Here is a 23,854-nt window from a genome sequence, read left to right as displayed (position 1 = left end):
GACTGTGTCACTTGAAGATTAAATTCCTTTCTACTTTAGTTTTATTTTTAATTGCTACAATGAAATTGAATGTTTGGGAAAAAATATTGTTATTTTTAAAATCAGTTGTAATTGTTATACATTTATAATGAGTATTTCTGGGCTCCCCACCTGCTTTTTGCACTTGACAGCCTCTTTCAGAGTCCATGTGGTGGGATGAACATTGAAATAGTCCTGAGGGGTTTGTACCCGGTGTTACAGTGGTTACTGCACAGCCAGGTCTTACCACTTGTTGGCCAAGAAGGGATGCAGTGAAGGTACTGCTCCGTGCTCTGATGCACAGCGAGCTCCATCTTCTGTGTGTTGTGCACGGTACTTCACACATACAGGTAAACTGCATCTTCTGGCTCGGAAATACGGCAATCTTATTAGGAAATCGTAAAAAAGCTGTCATACTTTTCTTGGCTAGTTGATGTTTAAAAATCATCTTAAATAACTTTACTAGCTCCGCAAGTTTAACATTAAAAAGGATACGCCTTTCCGCTATCGATGCGTGCTGCCAGTGCGTTGTGGGTTCCTTCCGAACTAAAGCAATTATTTGCGGTTCTAAGGGATAACGGTTTCACTAACAAGCCCGCAGCAGGAGGCACGCGGCCTCGCTAGCGCAGCTCCCGGGGCTCCCCGCGAGCCTCGGTTCGCACGGTTCGCTGTCGTTGGCACGTTCAGACCCGGCTCTCTCGTCCCCTGCCCTGCGGCCCCGGGCTGCCGGGCCTGGGCACCGGGCGCCGGGCGAGGGCCCGCCGGGGACGCGGCGCTGCGGCCGCTCGCGGAGCGCCGGCGGCGGGCGGGGCCGGCCCCGTGCCCGCCCCCGCGCCGCCCCTGGCCCGCCCCGTGCCCGCCCCCGCGCCGCCCCTGGCCGGCCCCGTGCCCGCCCCCGCGCCGCCCCTGGCCGGCCCCGTGCCCGCCCCCGCGCCGCCCCTGGCCGGCCCCGTGCCCGCCCCCGCGCCGCCCCTGGCCGGCGGCGCAGGCGTGCGGCGGAGGCGCGCTCTCGCGAGGCGCTGGGGGCCGCCGGGGAGGCGCGGGCCGCGCCGGGCGAGGTGAGGAGGGGGAGGGTGCGGAGGATGTGCGGGGTGCGGAGGGGCAGCCGCAGCTCCGGGCTCCGCGGCGCTGGCAGGCGGGCGCTGAGGCGGCGGCGCCGCCGGGCCGCGCAGAGGAGCCGGGCCTGCCCTGACCTTGCGGGTCGGTCGCGGCGGGGAACGGGCCGGGGCGCTCCGGCGGGAGCCGCTGCCCTTCACCGCGAGCGGGCGCAGCCCCTGCCGGGGACCGTGAGGAGCGGCTGCGGAGGAGCTCGGGGCAGCCCTGGTGGGCCCTTGAGTTTTTGTTTGGGCTGGAAGCTTGTTACTTAAATCGAGTTTTCAGTTAATTTTTTAATTTGTGGTGCAGCACTGCACCTGCACTGGGCGTTCACCTTAATAAATAACCAGTGTAGTTTTGCGTTACGAATGTTTGCTTTCTTTTTCTTTAGAAATTTCATCTTAAAAGGCCCGGTGTGCAGAGGCCATGGGTTTGTCCGCATCCTCCCCGTCTGCTGCAGAGCAGTCACCAAATGCATCCAGGCGATATCAGACAGCATCTCCACCTTCAGAATGTCCCATGCATCAGGAGAAAATAAGCGGTAATCGTGCCTGAAACCTAAATGAACTAAACTCTCCTTGGAAACCAGACTGAAAAATCTTGGGGGGAGGGGGGTGGGGTGAAGCGAGAAATTCTTCAAATAAACTCGAGTTTTTTGTTTAAAAAAAGTCATTCTCAAGTAAATTTCCCCTAGGAGGAGTCACTTGTTCACCAGAACACTGTGCAAGCTGTTTTGTTTGTAGAGACAGGAGGTGCTTACTGTAGAACCTATGGGTCACTCCCAGTTGTCCCGTTTCACAGGGGCCCTGCACATCTGTTCCATGGTGTGGTACAGCCACAGAGGGTCAGGGAGCCCACACAGAAATGGTGACTTGTTGTCACTAAAACCGTGCATCTGGGAAAAGGCAGCAGAAGGGTGGAATGAGATGAATGCCTGCAGAAGGACATCAGCTCTTCTGTTGACTCAGTCAATGCACTGGGTCAGCTTCCCTGAAGAGATCTTAAGTACAAAGATTCAGTATTGGGACCAGCATGGGGATAGGAAATGAGCATTCAAAGACTACACAGGAAACTCTGATCTTATCATGATTTTGGGTCCTGAAATGCAGGAAAGAGAGCAGATAAAACTGTTGAAAATCTCAGAGGAAAGAATGAAATACCCATTTGCATTTACATGAGCCTTCAATGAACTTTTCTATTTCATGTGTTAGAGTTTATATCTTGTAGCAAAATGTGTGCTACTGTTGTGTTTAAGGTTGTCCAATGCACATGAAGACTGCTGATCATAGAACAGAGAACACAGATGATGTTCCTGCACATCAAGAAAGAGCTTATGAGTTTGTAGCATGTCCTGTGAAGTCTGGTGCATCTCAAATGAAAGATGACATAGATCCCAGCAATATGGTAAGTTTTGCTTACTTCATGTGTTTTCTTTAGCCTTGTTTCTTCTGAAGTGTTATACCGAAAAATGTAAATAGTGTTATTATGTAAGCTGGAAACTCAGGAAAAAAACATTTTTTATTTTTACGACTGGTTTTTCTCTTTTTTTGAGCAAATTTTTAATTAAAACAAGTTGCATCTTATTTAACATTGTGTTAAAATTTCCATCTCTGGTGGTTTTCCAGTTTTTAAATATCTTCTGCTCTCTGCTTACTAGTTACATAAATGTTTTTTATGATACATTGGTGGATTTTAGTTTCTGTGTAATAGCAGTATGGTTGAGTTCTGATTAGCATCTCCAAGATTTCCTCTGATTTACAAAAAGCATTGCTCTTTTGAAACTTGAAGTTTAGGCAGAAAGCTTTCCTGTAGTCTTCTGATGACAAACTTGTGCAAAGAGTTCTGCTGCAAAAAAAGTACAATTTTGGTGGACTTAAATAAAGGCTGAGCTTCTTCTTTGTAGGAGTTGATTGATTATGCTTTCATTTTTCTCTAACACTGTAACTTAAAAAAATGCTAATACTCTAGTTTGTTGTTGCTTCTCCTTGTTCTCCTAGATGCCTCCTCCCAATCAGCAGCCATCCCCAGGTCAACCATTTCCATTGTCAACTGTTAGAGAAGAATCTTCCATTCCTAGAGCACATTCTGACAAGAAATGGGTCTACCCTTCAGAGCAAATGTTTTGGAATGCTATGCTAAGAAAAGGGTAAATACACTGTGAATTATCAGATGTGTCTGTGAGCCTGGAATTCATGGACTAGTATCATTAGTTATTGTTTTTTTGAGAGTTTGTGGATTTTAACCAGTAAATAATAAAGTAAGTCTTAAAAAAAAGTACTATTTTTATAAACATCTTTATTTTAATGGGTTTGGTCTCAAAGGCCATGTGTCTTCTAGTGATCAGGAGGATGGTAAAAAATGTCAAGCAACTGCTGCTGGCTCAGAAAATTTTCTTAGAAGTCCATGCACAGGTGTGGACAAACTCTACATGACTGCCAACTTTCAAACTCAGTTGGTTTCATGCTAATAGTGTAAAATTACTGTAGAAGTTCTATGTAAGAACATCTAACTTAGCAGAATTACTAAAAATGGGGAAATTTGCAAGTAGATATTTTTGGTATTTACAAAAATTTAGTGTAGGCAAGACTAAAAATCCTCCTGTGCTGATGTTTCCTTGTTCTTTTGTAATGATTTGTTTGTCATTCTTGAACAGGTTAACTTTACAGGTAGTTTACTTTTGGAGCAATAGTAATTCTTTTTTCTACGTGTTGATATGGTTCATAACACAATATGATATAAGCACCGTGTATGGAACATACAAATTTTGGTCCTGTAAACACTGAAATGTGTTAATGTTATGCCAGTTGAAAAGCAAGCACACATGCAGTCAAAGCGCAGTGTCAAGAGAGATGAAAAGTATTTCTAGGTGTTTGCAAAATGTATTGAATACAGGAGTTCTGTGCATTAGGAACACAAGTGGGATTTTTCCCAAGCATTTTTATGAATACTGTGGATGTGGTGATGTTTGCACACTCTGATAACTTTCTGATCCAGTTAAGCTGTTCATTTAGCTAGGAAGAATTTGTGGATCTGTGTGATGATAAGTTGGATAACCACACTTGTGCACAGAAAATGAAGTGGTTCTCAAGATGCTTAAGCAGATGAGCCAGAAGTTTGCGTACTTGTCCTGTGTCTTGCACACAACCTTAAATCTCGATTCAAAAGTAGATCAGATAAACCTAGGAAGGTGGAATAGTTATGCTGTGATGTTTATGAACTATTTTCAAGTTCTTATTTTTTAGGTGGAGGTGGAAAGATGATGACATAACAAGTGAAGACATGACCAACATTATTAAGATTCATAATCAAAACAATGAGCAAGCTTGGAAGGAGATTTTGAAATGGGAAGCTCTACATGCTATGTATGTACCTATGAAATGTTGCATATGGAATATTTGTAATGACAAAGATGCGAGTTGTAAACTTAGCGTGACTGGTGTAAAACACTGTTTATAAAACTGTTACTTTTTAGATCAGCATAGTTCCTACAAGGTTGCCTTGTAGATCACCTGTTCCTACAAGACACAGACTAGTTAAGCATTTAATATTACAAATTTTTCTCTGAAATTCCATGATGGTTTTTACACAGTAGTTTGGATTATGGTTTTCTATTCTTAGTCTATTAAATCTGTGAATTAGATTTGCAGAGAACTGCTTTCTTGGCAAATTAGAACAATTTCATATCAGAGATACTTTATCATACTAGCAGTAAGTGCTGGCAGAAACTGTGTGACTTTTCAAAGCTTTAAAGAGAGGAAAAAAAGTTGGTTTGTATCACTTGTAATTTATTTTTACTTTTGCTTTCTTCTACTCAGTTTCTCTGTTACTAAAACAAATTATCATAGTGGTTTAATCACTGAAAATAAGCCTGTGTTCAAAGATAAAACTATTTTCCTTTTAAATTGTGTGCGCAGGGAATGTCCGTGTGGGCCGTCACTGATGCGGTTTGGAGGCAAAGCAAAGGAGTACTCACCAAGAGCCAGAATACGTTCATGGATGGGGTACGTGGGTAGGGAAAAAGATCTTCCAGTGAGGTGGGAGGCTCCAGAAATGTGTCTGGAAACATGGTGTAGAATTAATTTAAAGGTGTTTCAGAACAGGTACTGCAAGTTAGAATTGCCAGAAGATAGAAGTACTAGTGGGATCTTATGGACAAAAAAATCTTGAACTGGACTTCCTCTCCCAGGTTCATAATGTCCTTTAGAATACCTCCATGGCCTGTTCCCTGTCCTTTGCAGGTACGAGCTGCCCTTTGACCGGCATGACTGGATAGTTGACCGGTGTGGGAAGGAGGTGCGCTACGTCATCGATTACTACGACGGCGGAGCAGTGGACAAGAACTACCAGTTTACTATCCTGGATGTGCGCCCGGCGCTGGACTCGCTCTCGGCCGTCTGGGACAGAGTCAAGGTGGCCTGGTGGCGCTGGACTTCCTAACTGCTCCTCTGGTGTGTACTCCAGAAGTAACCGCTTTCCTCCTAGACAATGGACGTGTCAATACCAGGACTTGAGACAGAAATTCACTGCAGCCATCATTGCTTTCATCATCCCCACTGTTCTTTGTGGGTGGGAAGGGAGGACAGGGAAACCTCTTGAGTACACCAGTGCTTTGTGGTGTTTCAAATGGAATAATAAAGTTACAGTGGCAAAAAGATGTATCTTAATTTTCTTAAGAACTGGGAAGCCTTTCTTACATTGTCTCAGATTCTGCATAAGCTCGCCTTCATTTCATGATGTCAGTGCTGCTCCAAATTCATTACAATTCTTATACTGACTGGAGTTTTGAGTATTACTTGATTAGTAAAAACTGGAAATTACATAAATTATTTAACATATTTAAAGTATTTGGATACCTCCATGATGAATAAAGCGTAAAATATCTATACTCTTTCAAATTACATGTTTTATTTACACTGTAAAGCCATGTATTTGTTTTCACATGGACATTTTACCTATTCAAATACTTCCTCAGAAAACTTCATTTAATCAGTCAAAGGAGGTGTAGTGTGGTATGACTATTTTAAAGGTATGTTCTGTAGAAAAGGGGAATATACTCATGCCTTAATCTGCAATTTTTCTTTGAACAGAAGAACATCTGTTAGAAGCAGGAAATGAGTATCACTTTTAAAACAGCCTTTCTAAAAGGACATAAAATTGATATTTAATGGCTATTTATTTGAATATCCAAAAGGTAGTTTTCTGATTTAAGAAAATGCATTATTTTAGTATTTTCATGTCTATAATGTGTGTCATGTAATGAATTCAGGACAGAGCTAAGCCTTATTTAAAGAACCTCCTGCAGTGCATCTGTATTTGGCATCCTGGCTGCATTAACGGTATTTATTACAGCATGGTTTTTTATATAATAAGGAATTGCACAAGGGGGTGTGACTACACAGTCACACAGGTGAGTATAGTGAGGTGCATTACAGATGTGTACATAAGTGGGCTAAAAGGGTATCAAAAGTGCTGTGGGAGAAGGTTGATTGGAGTGTTTTCTAGGAGCGATGCGTGGCGTCAAGATCTGATTATTGTTTGTGCTTAGTAAGGGAAACTAACTTTTTAAAGTCTTCCACTGTAATAGCTTTAAGTTTGCACGCCTCAGTAGGTTTCAGGTGCTGTGCAAAAAAACCATTTGGGAATGGAAAGGAGGATGAGAATAGCACGTTGCAGCTTCTCAAATGGAGACAGCTGCCTTGAAACTTCTCAACCTTAATGGGAAACTGGCTGTACGTTTCTTTGTCTGAAAGTGGCCTATATTTAACTGACATTGGAACCTGTTGTTTTTGGTTTTGGTTTTTGTTTTTTTTTTTCCCCAATGGGAAACCCCTCTCAATGTTTCAGGAAAGTCACTTCCCATTTGGGGAAGAATTAGTCAAGGAAACTTTCCTACTTTAGAATCCTAATGATCACAAATAGTTCCCACTTCAGAGACAACTGTTGTGCATGGTAAGAATAAATATTATCTAGAATCCTAAAAGGAAAACCATGCTCTTACCCATATCCACTTTGCTTATTCCTTTTTCACCTTTTCAGTGATTTATATATATATATATATATATCTATCTGTATATATGTATATATGATAAACAGTGATGAAAAAAAAATCCATCTAAATAAGCAATGTATGGATAAGATAAATAAAAAGTGAGTTTCTATGAAGAATATCTAACTCAGGAGGGAACTCTCTGGTCTAACAGTAAAGATGTAAAGATTGAGGAGTATTCTTTTTGGGGTGGTGGGTTGTTTTTGTTTGGGATTTTTTTTGGTAGTTGTTGGTTTATGCATTTGGCAACTTGCTACAGTATATTTCTCATAACAAAATATGGAAAGGCTACACCACTGTAGGGAGTACTTCAGAAGCTTCAAAAGCAGGAGTTTGCTTTATTGATTTCTGCAGTGTGATGTTGAGGGCATGGAAATTACAATTGCTGCTAAATCTGTGGAAACCTTCACAAGCCACTTAATGTGTTTGCTATCTCCTGTTATGTTCCATCTTCCACAGATTCAAAATTGTTCTTCTCTGTGGTACCGTTAATGAAATGTACTACTTTGTCATCCAACTAAAAGGAGAATCAAATAAATACACTTTTCTTAACTTTGGTATTTGGTGATCATGCTTTTCACTGTAATAATTATTAAAATGAGGTTTTGCATGTGTCATATGAGATTCCAGTCTGTTACAATTAATATCGTGCTATAGAGTATATATTTGATATTGTTCCTATGTATTATTTTATATTACTACAACTTAACTATTGTCAGATCTACTCATTTTTCAGGTGAATACAGAAGCAAAACCCAAGGACTAAATACACGTGTTTGCTAACAGCAGTTCTCAGAATAAGAGCTATGACAAGAAATACATTCATCCTGAGTCTGGCTAACTTGAGAGCAATGCAAGGAAATTAAAAAAAATAAAAATTCCTAGAAGAGTAAATGAAAATAATTAATTTCTACAAGCAGTAAAACTTAAGGAAGTAAATGGAGTTTCTTCTTTAGGCCTGAGTTTCTTGATGAACGATGCATAAATGTTAAAATTATGACAATTCCAATCTAAATTTGAATAACGATGATTTAAATTGTTTTTTTTTTTTAATCCTTACTTTAGGAAGGATGTTTTAACTGAAAAACGATTGTTCAGGCTATATTAAAAGAAATGTGTGTGTATATGCATAAATAAATACATTCATATCTTTTCTTTGTAAGTGTAGGAAGGTATGGAGAGCTCATGGAGCCCAAGAAAGTGAAGAAGTATCCTGATCAAGCCCTTTCAGGGAATTCTGCAGTGACATCAGGTTCCCAATCCTGGTCAGGCTGAAACAGAACCCAACATCTCAAACCAAGATTAACCTTGTGCACGTTCCAAAGAGAAAATGCAGGCACTCACTAAAAAAGGCTGCTTCTATAATTAGTTCTGTATTTAGTTATCTAAAGTTCACCTGTGTTCTTCTTTGCTGTATCAAAGCCCTGCTTCAAAGCCCTATTGTGTTTGACTCTTGCAGATGAAACAAATTAGGGGTGCTCTCCTGGCCTGCCCTGAAGATGAGTATTTAAGGATGTTGCAGTGCCCAGAAACTGCAGTCTCTCGGACTGGTGGAAAAGGACTCCAGCATAACATTCCCAACTGTAATCAGGCCTTGGGTCATGCACATGTGGTCAGGAGTGGTTCTGACCTTTTATTTCCTGGAACAGGAAGCCATTCTGCATTCAGGTATGGGTTTTGGCCATTTGTGGTTGTGTCACTTCAGGCTGCAGTGGCTCCCCTGTGCTGGGGTGCCTGGCACTGCTGCCACTCTACAGGGGCACCAGACTGGGTGCTCTGCCTCCAACACCCTCCCTGCTCTGTCACAAGAGACCAGCTCTCTGCTCTTCTGCAGTTTGTCCTGTTAGTATCTGGCCAACATGAGTGCGCCTGTAATTGGGCAGTAATTCAGAGGCTGATCTTTCTGGGATGCCTGGAGTTCCTGACTCGAGTCATCCTGTAACATTTTACCATTGCAGGCACTTTGGAAGGGGGAGCTGTAGCTCTGTCACTCGTTTATTTTTTTTTCTCCCCTGTTCCCTAAAAACGCCTTTGCTCCTTCCTTCCATACTATGCTCATGGTCCTAGCTTCAATCCCTCTAAGAATTTTTCAGCTAAAAAATCCCTTAGAATTTCTGCCCTGCTTTGCTGTAGAAGAAAGAGATTGTGTTGCTGTAAGAAGATGTGTCCATTCTTGATTACTGCTACTTACTACTGCCAAAGCAAAGTGTTTTGGATTACCACTTTTCAATTATGAGGTGAAAGAGGCATGCTAGTTTAGTGTTGAAGTTCTGTCTAGTGTTTACATAATTTATTTACCATCAGGACTTTATGTGCTCTGTAAATTTGAAGTCTCAAATGTGCTGATGAATACTGTTCTGCTTTCAAAAGGTGTGAGAATGGCAAAGGACCTCTCAGTGCTCTGAAAATGGTCATAGATAGTTTGTAATCCTATGCACTCCCATTGTGTTTGTTCCACTCTTGTATCAAAGTGTGGGGGAAGAGTAGCTGATGTGCCAAATTGCGGAAGATGAAGGCAGATACATTGCTGCAGCTCAGCAGCTAAAAATGAACTGGCAGACTAAGAAGCGCTTCCTAGTATTTGGACTTTTACTGAAGTTTGTTTTTTATAGAGGGTAGAAATGCCTCTTTCAGAACCATCACTTTTTAAAGACATCTGTTCACAATGCTTACTAAATCATATGGCACGCTAATTCTCTGTCTCCTTTGCTTACACCTGGAGGAGAGTCCATGTAGTAAGGTTCCACAAGCCAATGTACTTGACGTGGAAGCTGAATGAACTCGATGCTAGGTGTGCTTATCTCTTCAGTATCATACCCTTCCCTGCCCACAAGTATCTTTATATATGTTCTTTATAAAAATGCACAGGATTGCTAGCTTTTTACAAATGTTTAGTAGGCAACTACATGCATTTTTACTCTCGCTGAAATAAAATATATTCTATTTGTTATTCTACCTTTGTACAAGGTAAATTGCATGCAAAGATCTTTATGCCGTGAATCAAGTAAGTATTGATTCTCTCAGCAATGCTAGTATTAGGAATCTATGGTCATACTAGACATACCCGGTCATAAGAAGCAAACTTTTTAGTTTGTACTAGATGGCTAATCACTTTTATGTGCTTCTCCTTCAAGAAAAAATGGCTTGCCACACTCCTAAAGGAAGAATCTTATATTCTTTTATGAATGTGAGAGTTACATCTGTTTGGTCATACTACCTGTACATCACATTGCATAGAAACTTCTGGGCAGAGTGCTGGACTCCAAACCTTACCACGGGGCCTTGAGCATGTGTAAAAAGACCCGTTACCACCGGGGAGCCACGGGTTCTGATGGCAGCTCCCCACAACACGGCTCTGCAGATTTGCAGTGTGGGTACATATTTTTGGCTGGAGTCAGAATGAATCCAATTTTCAAAGGATTAAGTAAATTTATTGGAAGTTTTAGGATAGTTACTAGGCTTCATTAAGAAAATTTAAAAGATTAGATTATTTCTTTTGCTGACATTCAGTTTGGACCATGGCCTCTCTCATAAAATAGAAACCATCACATTTGTTTTCTATGTATTATGGCAAAAAACCCCCCAACCTGTCATGTTTTTTGTTTTCCAATGTTTTGCCAATTTTGTGGTAACTACATAAAATTTCAGCTATTTTGCAAACATGCTGCTGTTCTTGCCTTCAGCTTCTGAGGACTATGACCCCATAAACCTCCTGTCTGCAGAGATAGCTAATGCTTTAATTGATCATTAGTACACTTGCAAAATGAGTTTCCATCTGCCAAAAGATTAAGTGTCTCAGGGAATTGACTTAGAGCGGTTTGATGTATGGAGAATAAATGCAAGTGCCTTTAAAAGCACTGCTAGATCATGGATCCTTGAAAAACTTGCTCCTAAAATACTTAGAAGGAAAAGTAATAGAAAAGGTTTTTCCTCTGCTTTGTTTTTCCCTCAAACTAAAAATCTTTTTTTATATATCAATGAGAATTTGTTACCTCATTTTCAAGAACTGAAAAACAAAATCTCATGAAAATGTTTAATTTAACCTTACAGCAAACCATGCAACTTTTGGCAGCATTAATTTGCAATGTAATTTTTTTGTTAAATGGGTTTATTTCAACTGAAAAAAAAAAAAAACCAGAAAAAAAGAAGAAAATTTTTCCATTAGCTGTATTGAAGAATACTGAGGGGGAAAATACTTCCATGCTTTATCATGTATTTTCACAACTACTGGGGTCACTTCTCTTTCTGTTTTCTTCAAGCTTTTGCCTCTTAGTTTATTTGGAGAGATTTTTACAGGTTTCCTGTTGGTTTCTCTGTGCCATTTTTGTACAAGCCACTTTGGGTAGGATTTCTACCACTGCAGTAACACTTAGAGTTGTTATTAGAGAAATGGTAGGTTCTTTCTCAGGTCCCTGAAAAAGCAGTCCTGGTTAACTGAGGTAAGCACAGTTCTGACTGGTAAGAATGCCATTTTGGCTGCATTGGAGCTGGCAGCACTGTTGTACCAGAAAGTAAGGGCACTGCAGCTGTCCTGCAGCAGTGCCCAAGGGCAGAGGTGTTTGTGCTGCACTGGCCAGCTGTCACCTTCGCTGTTGTTATGAGTTCCACATTAGTCATTAGTGTTGCTCTTGTGAGCCCCAAACGGGAACTGCAGTGACTTCTAGACTTCCTAGTAGTCCTTTAATGCCTTTCCGGAGGATGTGCTTTTAGCACCGCCTGCAGTTATGACCGAGGAGGTGGCAAAGGGGCTGGCATGGAGCTGATGGTACAAAGATACAGATGGGTGTTCCAAATTTACTTTTATTTCCAAATGTCTGTCTATTCCTCCTCTGATTTGCCAATCAGGTTAGGAAAAAACTGGTCTAAATGCACCATTTTTATATATATTCACTAGTGGTTGTTGACACAAACTCTAATTGAGGCTGTAATTATAGTGAGTAAAAGGCAAAGGATACTGCTTTTGCAAATGACACTGGGAAGATTAACCTATGTATGAAAGGTTGCATTCTGCTTGCCTTGTCAGGCAAAGTGGAAGATACTGGTGGCACAATCATTTTGTGACAGGATGTTGGAGCTGGTTTAATATAGGCTGACAAAAAGCGAAACACTTCTTTTTTGAGTTTATTTGCCATGTGTTGATGGGGAAGTACCATTTAGAGAATATGGCTAAAATTCTATAAAGCCCTTTAATGCTTGAAGAAATAAAGAAAGAGAGGAAAGAAGATCTTGACTTTCAATTTCATAATAATGCAATATGAAAGCCAGATTGTAACTGTAGATGTTCGTTTCAAATTTAAATATTTAGCATTTTCAGTTGTCTGTGAATACACGAAAATTTATTACATTAAGATGGAATTTAGATCTTTGACAGGAAGCTGATATTTTCATAGAGTGAAAAATATCAAGCTGACATTATACTGTCTCATTTGATGACTTCCAAATGTCAGAGTGCAGTAACTTATTCATAGGGACCTCCATGTCTTGTGATAGTGTCAATTCAAAAGACATTTACATCGACTTTTTTATTTAAACATGTAAAATGGAATATGCAAAGTGGCAGAGGAGAAGGGGGAAGGACCGGGGCAAGGAAGTTTTTAATAATAGAATGGAGGCACTTCTAAGGCTAATTTCCACCACAGCCTTCTTTCTGACAGCGGCCTGGCTGTGCTGTTCCCTCCCAGCATCTTTCTCCTCCCCTGCTCAGTCACCTCATAGTTCTGTTTATTTCAACACAAGTCGAGGGGTTAGAAATAGGATATACTCTGCTGTAAAGTAACCACCCCCAGCCCTTGTTTTTAGAAGTGATTTTGTAATAATAGAAGATACTGGATGATTTTGTCTGGGAGTTAATTGATGCCTATATAACTTAGATCAAATTAAAAGGTGCTTATATAGCTTGAGTTATAAGATACCAATACAACCTGATGTATCTGTATAACCTGATATCAATATAACCTAAATCATGACTTTTTACGTATCTATATAACCTGATACCTATATAACCTGAATCATAACTTTTATACCTATATAACATGATATAAATAACTTTTTATACAATTTAATGGCTAGTATACGGTTAACTAGTTGGTAAATGCTGAATAGACAAAGAAGAAAAAATTCACCAGGTGGATAGCTTTAGAGATAGATAAGTATAGTAGTAATGAAAAACTGGCAAGTGCAAAGTCAATTATCCACAAAATAAAGAATTTAGGCTGGTTAAGACCAGACAGACCGAGGAACACCGTAACCGCATACTCTGAAGACAAGGTCGAAAAGTTCAGATGCGAAGAAGACCTTGGAAGCCTTCATCAAAGACTCCTGACAACCCCCGAATTGGGAGACACAAGCATAGTACAAAAGAACTAGCTAATAATCATGAGATCATACTATATAAACTGGTTCTGGCACATACGTGATGATGTAGTGACAGTGATACTAAGCAATGCTTACTGTAGAAATACACAGCACTTGACAAGGGTGCGTGAGTTAGGTGGAGATATCCCCCTCACCACCAGCACCGCAATAAACAAATACCTGCTCGATAGACACTAGTCTATGGGGATTTATTTCCAGCCGATCTTTTGGGCATCATAATGGTATTGCGGGCAGTGCACCACCTCGGTGTGAGGGCTGCTAACAGGACTGCGAAGCCGCACTAGTTGATTATAAAAACATTATTTTATATTCTGGTAACTCTTGTGCAGGGTGCGTGCGGCCGCGATCCAGGGCTTGGCGTACACGCCGAGGCCGAGCCGCTGTTCCCCCCGCGGCTCAGGCGGCGGCACAGCGCTCCGCACGCCGGGGCAGGGCCGCCGCGGGGACGGGGCGCTCCGGCCCGCGCCGAGCCGCCATTTTGTTCTGGCGGCGGCGCCGGCCGGGCCGCCGGCGCCCCCTGGCGGCCGTGCTGCGGGTCCCGCGGCCGGCAGGGGGCGCGGCGGCGCGCGGCGGCGGCCATGTCGGAGCTGGCGCGGGAGGAGCTGTCGGCGCTCGCCGCCATCTACTGCGAGCCGGGCGCCTGCGAGGTGCTGGCGGCCTCAGGTGAGGCGGCCGCGCTCTCGGCCCGCAGCCCGGGCTCTCCCCCGGCCCCGCGCGGCGGCCCGGCCCGGCACAGCCCCGGGAGGAACCGCTCCGGGGCCGCTCACGGCGGGGCTCAGCCCCCGGGGCAGCACGGGCTCCGTCGCTCGCTGCTGTCGCTTGTCGCGTGTCCCGCCCCGCCGGGTGTCTGTGCTGCCGGCCTCGCTTGGGGCACGGAGCCCAGCGGAGCCTGCTGGTTATAGTTAGGGACCTTCTCAGTGCCCTGCAGGCCCTGGGGGCCAGCCAGGGGCAGCGCTGGGAACGGGCTGGCTGTTCTCTGGGTACACAAGCCAGTGACTCTTGTACGCGTTAACAAGGCCAGGTGTTTATTCTTGGATACTGAGTAGGGGTACAGCTGTTGCAATGCATGAGAAGCGTTGGGTCATCTCTCTGTTTTTCTGGGTTAAGCTGACAGCCTGAGCACTGTGACGTGCCCGATGTTCTCCTGCTAACGCAAGATGTGCGCGGTTCTGCACGGTACTGATGTGTCGTGTCTGCTGTGGGTGGAATGATCAGGTTTGTAGTACTAGCTCCCATCAGCTGCTGGATGCTGTAGACAGGGAGTGCAGGGTGTGTGGATGCCTTCATGGTTTCCCCACCAGCCATGGTGGCCACTGGTCAGAACATAGTATTAAGAGATGGCTTTTATCAGGCTGTGCTCTACGATGCTGTGAAGATGCCCCTTCAGCAAGGGAGAATAAATCTCAGTAGTTCCGGTGTACAGTAGCACCGGAATATCAGGCTTAAATGTCAGTTAAGATATGCAAGTGTTGGTGTCTGTTCAGATCCAGACCAGTAGTAATTTTTGCTTAGTGCCTGCCACAGATGTGACAACTCTTAGGTATTTGTTAGAGAGAGATACACATGCACATGTACACACAGAGTATGCCTGTATTGTGTAACACAGGTCCCTGGTGTCTGTGAACTGCTGAAGAGTTCTGCCCAGCCCCAGCAGAGTGGTGGACAGGGAGCAGCTTCCTGCTGGTTGGACTGCAGTGAAGTCCTGGGGAATGCTGCTAAAGATGGATGTACTAGCCTGCTGTCAGATTTTGTCTGCACGTGTAATGTATTCAGCCCTAAAGAACTGGAATTGATAAGGGAATTTTTTTTTTTTACTGTGAGAGTGACGAGTGCTGGAGGCTTCCAAGAGAGCTTCTGGAGTCTCCCTCACTGGAGATATTCGGAATATCTGGATATTGTCCTGGGCAGTTGTCCTGTTGGAGGTGACTCTGCTTGAGGGGTGAGGCTGGATGAAGGCATTAGTGTCTGCAGGGAGCACAATTAACCACAGTAATCTAAAACCAGAATTTCGTATCTAGATACATCCGGCACACCTCCTGCTCCAGTGCAGGCATGTACTTCTGCCATTTTATTTGTTTAATTGGCATTTAGGGTTATATTTTTAAAAATATGATTGATGAAGTGTTTCAACTGAGCTTTATTTTTAAGTGAAAAATTTCAAGACTGTTATTTTGGGCATAGTTTGAAAAAGCAGTATCCAGGCTTATCAGATGTTAATTTTAAAAAACGTGAGCATATCTGAACATTGCATATACACGTCTGTTCCTCCAAATCTGTTGAGAAATGCAGGCACATTCTTCTCTGTGCGTCATATATGTAAAAATGATTTTGTGTTTATAAGTTAGCAGAATCGAAAAGGTTTAGAAACCTTCCTGGACATAAAGTGAGGTGCCACAAGTGCACAGTGGGAGTAGGCTATTTTATTTATATTGATGTTATGTGATCTTGGAGAGCCTTTAACCAGGCTGTGTTCATGATGTGGTAGGATGAGGTATATTTGATTGGTTTACATAGTTTTCTGCTGAAATTGAAAAGATTGTTTTACAACAATGATTATTGGTATTTTTATTACGCTTGGAATTTACCTGTTGGAATTTACTCGCAGAATCTCCAGTCAGTATACCATTAACTTTTGTGCCAGTCATTAGCTTACATTTGCTTTATCTCTTCAAACCATGTAAATTTTCGTTGACACACGGTGCACAGACATAACTTCCAGGAAAACTGTTGTGTTATGCAATCTCTAAGACATTAAGAGTAATTTGTGTGTAGATCCATGGGATCAAAAAGGAGGCCATTGGGGATTCATGGTTTTGAGGAATGTAAGAGAATGCTTTTATAGGTCTCTTGGTATGGTAAAAACTTTGGCTTTTTGGAATTTAACAAAGAAGTATTCGGAATGTGAAATGTGTTTTTATCAAAATCAATGTGTGGATGAATTTAAATAAACTAATTACAGCATATCTTTCTTACCTTACATATCTATTTGCAAAGATTAGTGTTACAGATAGAAATCCATAATTTAATTGTTAATCTGTTCTCTTTTGGTCTGTTCACCAAGCTTGCTATAAAAATATATTTAGATATTCTAAGCTTGTACATTAGTAGGTGCCGTTTTCTGAATTTAAAAATAGACTGCATGTGTTGCATAAAATGCCTTTGGGCAGGAGAGGAGGGGGATATCTGTCTGGTTGACATGGAACATAAGAAAAAATCTGAAGTATGCTAGAGCTAAATATACTGATAAGCATGCAGCTATGGGGGAAAATGAGTTAAAATGTATTGAGTTTAGTCTGATTAGCACATTAAATGCCAGCAGAACAGTCATACCCAACCTTTTATTTCAGAAATAATCACCGTGTTGCTGTGAAGACAACTCGGCCCTTGTAGCATGTGCAAACAAAGGAAATATTTCTTTGGAGCCAGGTTGTGCAGGGCGCTGGTGGTTTGCTCTTTGTTCTGCCAGTGTCTGCAGCGCTGGTGCAGAAAATGGACGCTGCAAGGTTTAAATAAACTTCAGATGTTGTAGCCCTGCAAAGGTTTTGAACTGATTCTTCTTTTTAAAAGTCTGAAGCAGATGTAAATGAGCACGACTGGGCTTTAACTGATGGCTCAGGGTGATACACCTTGGGATGCGAGGCTGTTCTGCTTCCTTCAGATTAGTTCATCACAAGGAAAGGTGTGAGATTTTTGCAGGTTTAAGAATAAGATCACTGCAGCAGGAGGCCCTTCTCGAAGGGGCAGGGTTGGTCTGTCTGTCCCTCTGTTACTTCTGAGTTGGTGAGATCTGTTGTGACAAGCTAGTGAAAAAATCCTAGGAGGATTATCAGAAAGGTAACGAGTTTTTCTGTCACTGTAATTAAGTTGCTGATAGAGTAGCATTTTTCAACTTATATAGGCTGTGCGTTTCAAAATCTCTTGGCAACATCGTTTAAAAGGAAGTTGGACGATAATGCTCGCCCCATGCATTCGGCTGGCTGCGTACCTGGTGGGGCTGCCCTGAGTGGGGCAGCTGAGGGACATGGGGCAGCAGCACTGTCTGGTGTGATGGTTGTGTGTGCAGACACCTCTGTGGTGGCCAGGAGGGTGCTGGGGGCCCCAGGATGCGCAGGGCAGGTTTTCTGCCTGTGATTATGGGTGCTGAGCCCGGCGTAATGGCAGAGGAGCTGCTGCTGCTGGGGCCCAGGAAGAAACATTTGTCAGGGCAGCAGAAGACAGAGATTAGGAATGGGAGGGCTTGAGGTTCTCCTCTGTACCTACTGGCCATGTGCAAGGGTCTCTTCCAAGGCTGGTGTTTTTCTGAGGGATACATTTGTCTTGAAAGTAGTCTGGAACCTTTGGTAGGGTCTTGGAGGATTGAAGACAAACTCCTCTTGGTGGGAAACGACTCTTTTGACATGTGGTGCCTATAAATACAGACATGGTTGGGTGTGATTTCGTTGGATTCACTGGAATTACATCTACTGCTTTCACCACTGACTCTTAGGTAGTGGTGGTCTGTAGTGCTGCTAGAATTTGATTGTTGGGTTTGGAGGGTTTTCTGGTTTTATTTTGTGACTTCTCTGGCCTTGAGAGTTTGTATGACCCAAGAGGGAGGTTTGTAAACAAGTCCTTGATAAGCTCTATAAAATACTTCTGTCTGTCCAAGTAATTTTTAGCTTCTTTCACTTTTCTAGTAGGTTTCAAGTATAAAATCATACATTTTATGTGAGAGGAACTGTGAGAGGTTGGTTACTGGCATCAGCAATACTAATCAAATATAATTCATCTGACTGTCATGTAAAGGAAGGTAAGGTAAGGTAGAGGGGGAAGAGTGCAAGTCACTTCAAAAGACCTGCTCTGAAACTCATCTCTCCTCTAATCTGCCTTTCAAATCTGGCTTCTCTTGCCCTCATAGAGTGAATCAACCTGACATTTTAGCAATTTTTGAAAGAAAAGGGTTGAAGTGTTTAGAATGCATCAAAGGGGTGAAGCAGAGAACGTCTGAAGAAGATCATCTTTTGTCTGATTGATACCCTCTTACTTCATGGCAGAGGAGTGAAAGTAGGTTAGGTCTTTGTCCATGCTTTTCACTTTGTCAAATTTTGTATTGTTTTTCTGTGAAACTTCTAGTTAAGAAGGTTTTATTTCATGAAATACTGTACATAACTTTAATATTAAGCATCGTTGATTATATGATTTATCAGGATGATGTAGTCTTTAGCCTTTCCTGCTGCATACTGAGTGTATCCCTTTTCACTCTGAAAATAATTCCATTCTTAAGTTAACCTACAACAGATTTTTAGCAGATATGAAGATACATAAACATACATTAATATGAGTACATGCATATTTATATATGTACTATCTAGGGTCAGGTGTCCAACAGAAATGTTTTCCTTATGTCAGTCCAACTATTACAGAGGAGTTGGCAGAAAAAATTTAAGCATATTTCCTCTGCAAGTTGTAGGGGACAAAGAATCTGACTTCTTTCTTTCCAAGTCTCTAGTTAGTGTGGAACTGCTTTTGAATGATTGTCTTAAAAAATACCTGGTGCAAGTCTGTTTGCCTTGCATAAGTATTGATGTTAGAAGTTTTACAGATTTCTTTAGGAGCAAACTTAGGGCAGTGCTGAATCCATCCAGAAAAGTCTGTATTTTCAGTTGTCCTTGCATTTCTTTGCTTTTGCTATTGAGCTGTGGAAGCTGAGTTATGTGTTTGAGAGAGACAATTCTTTATTACTGGCTTGTCTAGACTTTGAAAGAGCCAAAAGATGTGAATGCTTTTTAGAATGTGTTAATAACTTTCCTTCTGCTATGTTATAGAAGTGTTTCATTTCAGGATTCCCTGCAGGTATAGCTTGAGCCATTGGTTGCAAGCCCACACCCTGCAGGAAAAAAAAAAAAATCACTCCCTCATATTTTATAGGAAATGTCAGTTATTTGAGTTAAAGAAAGTAACATGATTTAATGATATATATGTATTTCAACTTCAAACTATTAATGTTTATTTTTTTAATATATTTTCCAGAGACAAATGGAATATCATTTAGAATTCAAATCAGCGTGAAAGAACTGCTGGATAAGGATATACTTTTAAAGCTGTTATTTCATTTACCAGTCAGTTACCCATCAACTCTACCGGATATTTCTGTTAACTCAGACCAGCTTACAAGGGCCCAGTGTATGGATGTGAAGGAGAAATTACTTGAACAAGCAAAGAAGCATCTCTCTGAACCCATGGTACATGATCTGATTCTTTGGGTGCAGCAGCATCTTAAAGGTGTCATTAAGCAATCAGCAACGGTTTGCAATGAAAAAACTACTTTGTCAGAAGGAACAGAAGATGGTATCTGGATGCTCCTTTTGCATTTAGATCACATGAGAGCAAAGGCAAAATATGTGAAAACTGTGGAAAAATGGGCTTCAAACCTAAGGCTGACTGGAAGACTGATGTTCATGGGCAAGATAATATTGATTCTTCTCCAGGGTGACAGGAGCAGCATTAAGGTGCAGGAACAATGAATGTTGACTAGTTCTATCGATTTACCACTGAAACCTCCGTGTCTGAATATTTTATGTGTGTTTTTCTAAGTTGAACAATTTTGGAAGCAAATTGATCATTATGAGAGTAGGAAGACCCAGCAATTTTATTCTGTATTTAAGAAAAAGAGGGTGTTCTATTCTGTCTACAGTGATACCTGTAGACCTGTGCCCTGTATTGCTTTACCTCCCACTGGAATTATACCCCCATATCCCTTTGTTTCCTGACCTTGATATGCCTAGATTCAGTTTCCTGTATTTCCCAAATGCCCCAGAAAGTGGAAACATTTTTGATGAGGAATTTATAACAGGCATATTTCTAACTCATTGCTGTCTCTTTCCTTGACTTAAAACCACATGGTGCTCCTGGTGCATGCCTGGGCTTTGAAATTCTTGTCTGTGCTTACAAACTCCCACTGCCTTTGGTGGTTTTTGTGGTGATGTTGGAGGGAAAGGTTTTGGCTTTTCTGACTCCTGTTCTCTTAGTCAGTTAGGCCTGCCTATTTTAAAACTGACAAATAGAAGCAGTTGTGCGCTTTTTGGGATGGGCACTTTCAAAGTTGGATTGCTATGTTCTGAAAAAAACCCTACATTTTGAGTGAGCTTTTGCATTTTACTAAACTTTGGAAGTACTAGGTGACATTTAATATTTTGGGATTTTTTTGTCATTTAGGAGTACTTGGTTCTTCAGAAAACTTCTAAGGTAGATGTGGACTCAAGTGGAAAGAAATGCAAAGAGAAAATGATGAGAGTACTGTGTGAGACAGAAGTACAGTCACAGCATAAAAGGTATAATTTAATACTGTTGTGGATAGAAAAGTAACAGAATCGGTAATTACATTCTGACAAATGCAGGCATATTCATGAGTTTCCCTTTTACAATGTAGGTTTCAGACGTTTGAAGTCAAAGAATATTCAGCACTGGAGGAGCTACAAAAGGAATTTGAAACTGCAGGACTTACAACTCTTTTCTCTGAGTTTGTGCCTCCTCTCTTAAAATAAAATTAAAAGAAAGCACTGGACCTTTGACCAAAGCAGTAGTTGACTGCAGATGCTAATGGAAGATAAAAGGACAAATGTGGCAAAACAATGTTGAAGCTTTTCTGCAAAAAATACCAGTAGTAGTCATCCTTTTGCAAGAAGAAGGCAATTAATACATTAAGAACTGATTTTTTTTTGACATTTATGTATTAATAACTTTTTCCAAGCAATGTGATGTTGACTGTGATAATTGCATGGCAAGCATGAGAGATTGGGAAGAAATAATGTTAATAAAAAAGTCTTCTAGTCAGACTGTTTTATAGTCCCTGTTTTTCAATGTTCTGTTTCTTCTCTCACATGGTGGAATTTGTTGATAATGGCCTGTTAGAAAGCATCATTACTTTTGCTTTGGAAGACTGTATGAAGATATTTCCATAAAAAACATAGCAAACACACATTTGAATATGTGAGGACAGCATATACTTAATATCCCTAAGGAGTTCATCCGCTAATTTTTCATTCTCCCTTTAATTGACTATAAATGCTAGGTGGTTGATTTGAAGAAAAAGCTCATGTCACTTGGGGCCTGAAAAAACTTAGAAGTGTCTTTTTGAATATTAGTTTTTATTCTAAAATTTATAAAAACACCCACGTGGAGGATTTAAATTGATAAAAAGCTGAGGTAAAGCCAATTGTAACGTTTTCTTTGATAGTTTACAGATGTCTTTTTGCACTTTGTCTGGTTTTACAGTCTATGCAGCTTTAGATATCTTGATTCAATTGAACTGTTTGAGCAGTATATATACAGACTTCAGTCTTCCATCTTTCAAGGCTTCTGCCAAGTTGTTTTTGTTTGTTTGTTTATTTGGATTTTTTTGGATTGGTCACTGGCCTTGGCCAACCTGTGATTTTTTTAAATCAGAAGTCTGTGGTTTACATCTGTATAGTGTTACAAATTATATGCATAATTTTATGAATTGTGCAAGTTCTGTTTACCTAGGGAGGATTGGATATCTGTTTATTGTGTTTATTAATGTATGTCCTTTGGTTCCTATTTTACCTGAAACCATTCTCTAACAAGACTAGATAAATTATCCAGTAATAAAAATTTTGCAATCATGAGTTTCTTAGTAACTAGCACTGCCATTTGCCATTTCAGTGTAGCTAAACCTGTGCTTCACTGCTCTCTAAAATTCAGTCTCAGAAGCCAAATGTCTCATGTATTCTGTAATTAAACAGATTTTATCAATTCAGTGTAAACGAATTTATTTCCATTGTGCTGGGGGAAGACCAGTACAATTTGTTTAGTTCCCAAAGTGTGGTTTGGCAAATCATTTCCTGATTTCCTGTCTCATGCTCAGACCATGAGATCATACCTCTTTTTTTATGTATTCTAGAAAAGCAACTAATGCAGACTAGGAAGATTTTTATATTTTACTGTTTGAGATATCAGATGCATAAAAGGTTGTAGAGTGTTTGAAAGTTTCTGCAGTTTTTCAGAAGTTTGGTGTTTTTCTTAATGTAGAGTGTCTCAAATATGTATGTTGCATGTTATTTTATGCACTCATGCTAATTTACTGAGATAGTAGCAAAGTTCTTTTTAATGAGTCTTTCGTATTTACCACGTGCAGTACTTCAGGCTCAGTAGAAAAGAGGCTGTGTTGAACAGGTTTTACAAATCTGTTCTATGTTATTTTGAAATGGATTCCTGAGAGACAGGAAATCTAATTTTGTATCATTTTAAGTGCATGTGAAGATGAATTCTTACTTTTACAAGGAAGAATAAAACTTTAAAATATTAAAATAACGTGTATTTTAAATTACAGTTTCCAGAATTTGAGCTGTTCTCAGATAAAATATCTGTTGAAAAACTGTGTCAGTGCAGTATAAAGTTTTGAAAAGCTGCAGAGGGTCTCTCATTCTGTGTGACAGATCTGACAAGTATCAAACTCAAGAAAAGGCCTATGCATGTACAGCATAAGAGAACACAGTCAGTATCTCTCTGCAAAACTAAATGTAAGATTTTGCCAGATGCATTCTAAGTCTGTTGATTTTAGGAATCAGGTTGAATGGCATACCTACTTGTGTGATCTCAAAATGCGTGTGACTTCAAAAATAATTGGGGCGGAAGTTGTTGTGATCATCTTTCTTGCAAGATTAGATGCAGACTTACTAAATTTTCCTCCCTACTAGAAAAAACATTTGTGGTGTCACTGGCTGCCAGTTGCACTTGAATATAAAACCCATGTATTTTTTTGAATTTTATTGCCTGATGCCTTCTTGGTCAACTGTTTGGCCAGAGCTGGCATTCTGCAACAGCCAATTAAAAAGTAACAGTTGGGTAAGTTGCACATCTCTCCAGATCTGTGCTCATGTGTCTGCCAAATGAAGTTGTAAGAAGCTGTGTTTCAGGAGATGGAAAATGCAGTTTATACAATGGATTTTTACCAAAGTTGAATTTGTTATTCACTACTCACACTGGGCAAATCCACAAGTTCACTGTAGCAAAGGACTACAGTTTATAGCTTGGTTTGATGTGCTTCAGGAGAATTACAAATCGGATCAGGTTGATGCAGTTCAGACAGCAGAGAACATGAAAACTGATGTCAGTCTGATTCTGTTAAAGCAAATGCTTTTGCCTACCTATCAGTCAGTAACTTATTTTGAAGGGTAGGAGGATATCTTCTGTTCAGACAAGTAAACAGTATTTTTAAAGGCTGTTCTTTTGGAAGGATGTTGCAGCTGTCTGTTAGCTGATGGTTTGTTTGCATTCATTGTGAAAAGAGATGAGCTAGCCCGTGAGCCTCTGGGACACAGG

General features: G+C 41.0%; 2 protein-coding genes across 3 annotated transcripts; both read left to right on the top strand.

The window, feature by feature from the left end:
• The first annotated feature begins 986 nt into the window (after nucleotides 1-986).
• On the top strand, nucleotides 987-5,777 carry HCCS (holocytochrome c synthase). Its single transcript, XM_066192404.1, has 7 exons — nucleotides 987-1,076; nucleotides 1,505-1,654; nucleotides 2,369-2,517; nucleotides 3,111-3,259; nucleotides 4,356-4,475; nucleotides 5,028-5,114; nucleotides 5,352-5,777. Exons 2-7 carry the CDS (start codon nucleotides 1,540-1,542, stop codon nucleotides 5,548-5,550), a joined length of 819 nt encoding a protein of 272 aa, XP_066048501.1. The 5' UTR covers nucleotides 987-1,076; nucleotides 1,505-1,539; the 3' UTR covers nucleotides 5,551-5,777.
• A 2,564-nt stretch (nucleotides 5,778-8,341) lies between these two features.
• RWDD3 (RWD domain containing 3) lies at nucleotides 8,342-21,346 on the top strand. 2 transcript variants are annotated; one of them, XM_066192403.1, is made up of 4 exons: nucleotides 8,342-8,827; nucleotides 19,544-20,022; nucleotides 20,729-20,844; nucleotides 20,943-21,346. In XM_066192403.1, the coding sequence occupies exons 1-4, from the start codon at nucleotides 8,761-8,763 to the stop codon at nucleotides 21,055-21,057; spliced, it is 777 nt and encodes a 258-aa protein (XP_066048500.1). In that variant the 5' UTR covers nucleotides 8,342-8,760; the 3' UTR covers nucleotides 21,058-21,346. The 2 variants fall into 2 exon arrangements, with proteins under 2 accessions (XP_066048500.1, XP_066048499.1); XM_066192402.1 differs by lacking the exon at nucleotides 8,342-8,827 and adding an exon at nucleotides 14,113-14,197.
• The last annotated feature ends 2,508 nt before the right edge of the window (nucleotides 21,347-23,854 follow it).

The sequence above is a fragment of the Chamaea fasciata genome, unplaced genomic scaffold, assembly GCF_029207755.1.
Source record: "Chamaea fasciata isolate MVZ Bird 193981 ecotype frontalis unplaced genomic scaffold, bChaFas1.0.hap1 SCAF_10, whole genome shotgun sequence".
NCBI lineage: Eukaryota > Metazoa > Chordata > Aves > Passeriformes > Sylviidae > Chamaea > Chamaea fasciata.
The sequence above is the reverse complement of the archived record's forward strand: the minus strand, read 5'-3'. Positions and strand labels throughout refer to the sequence as shown.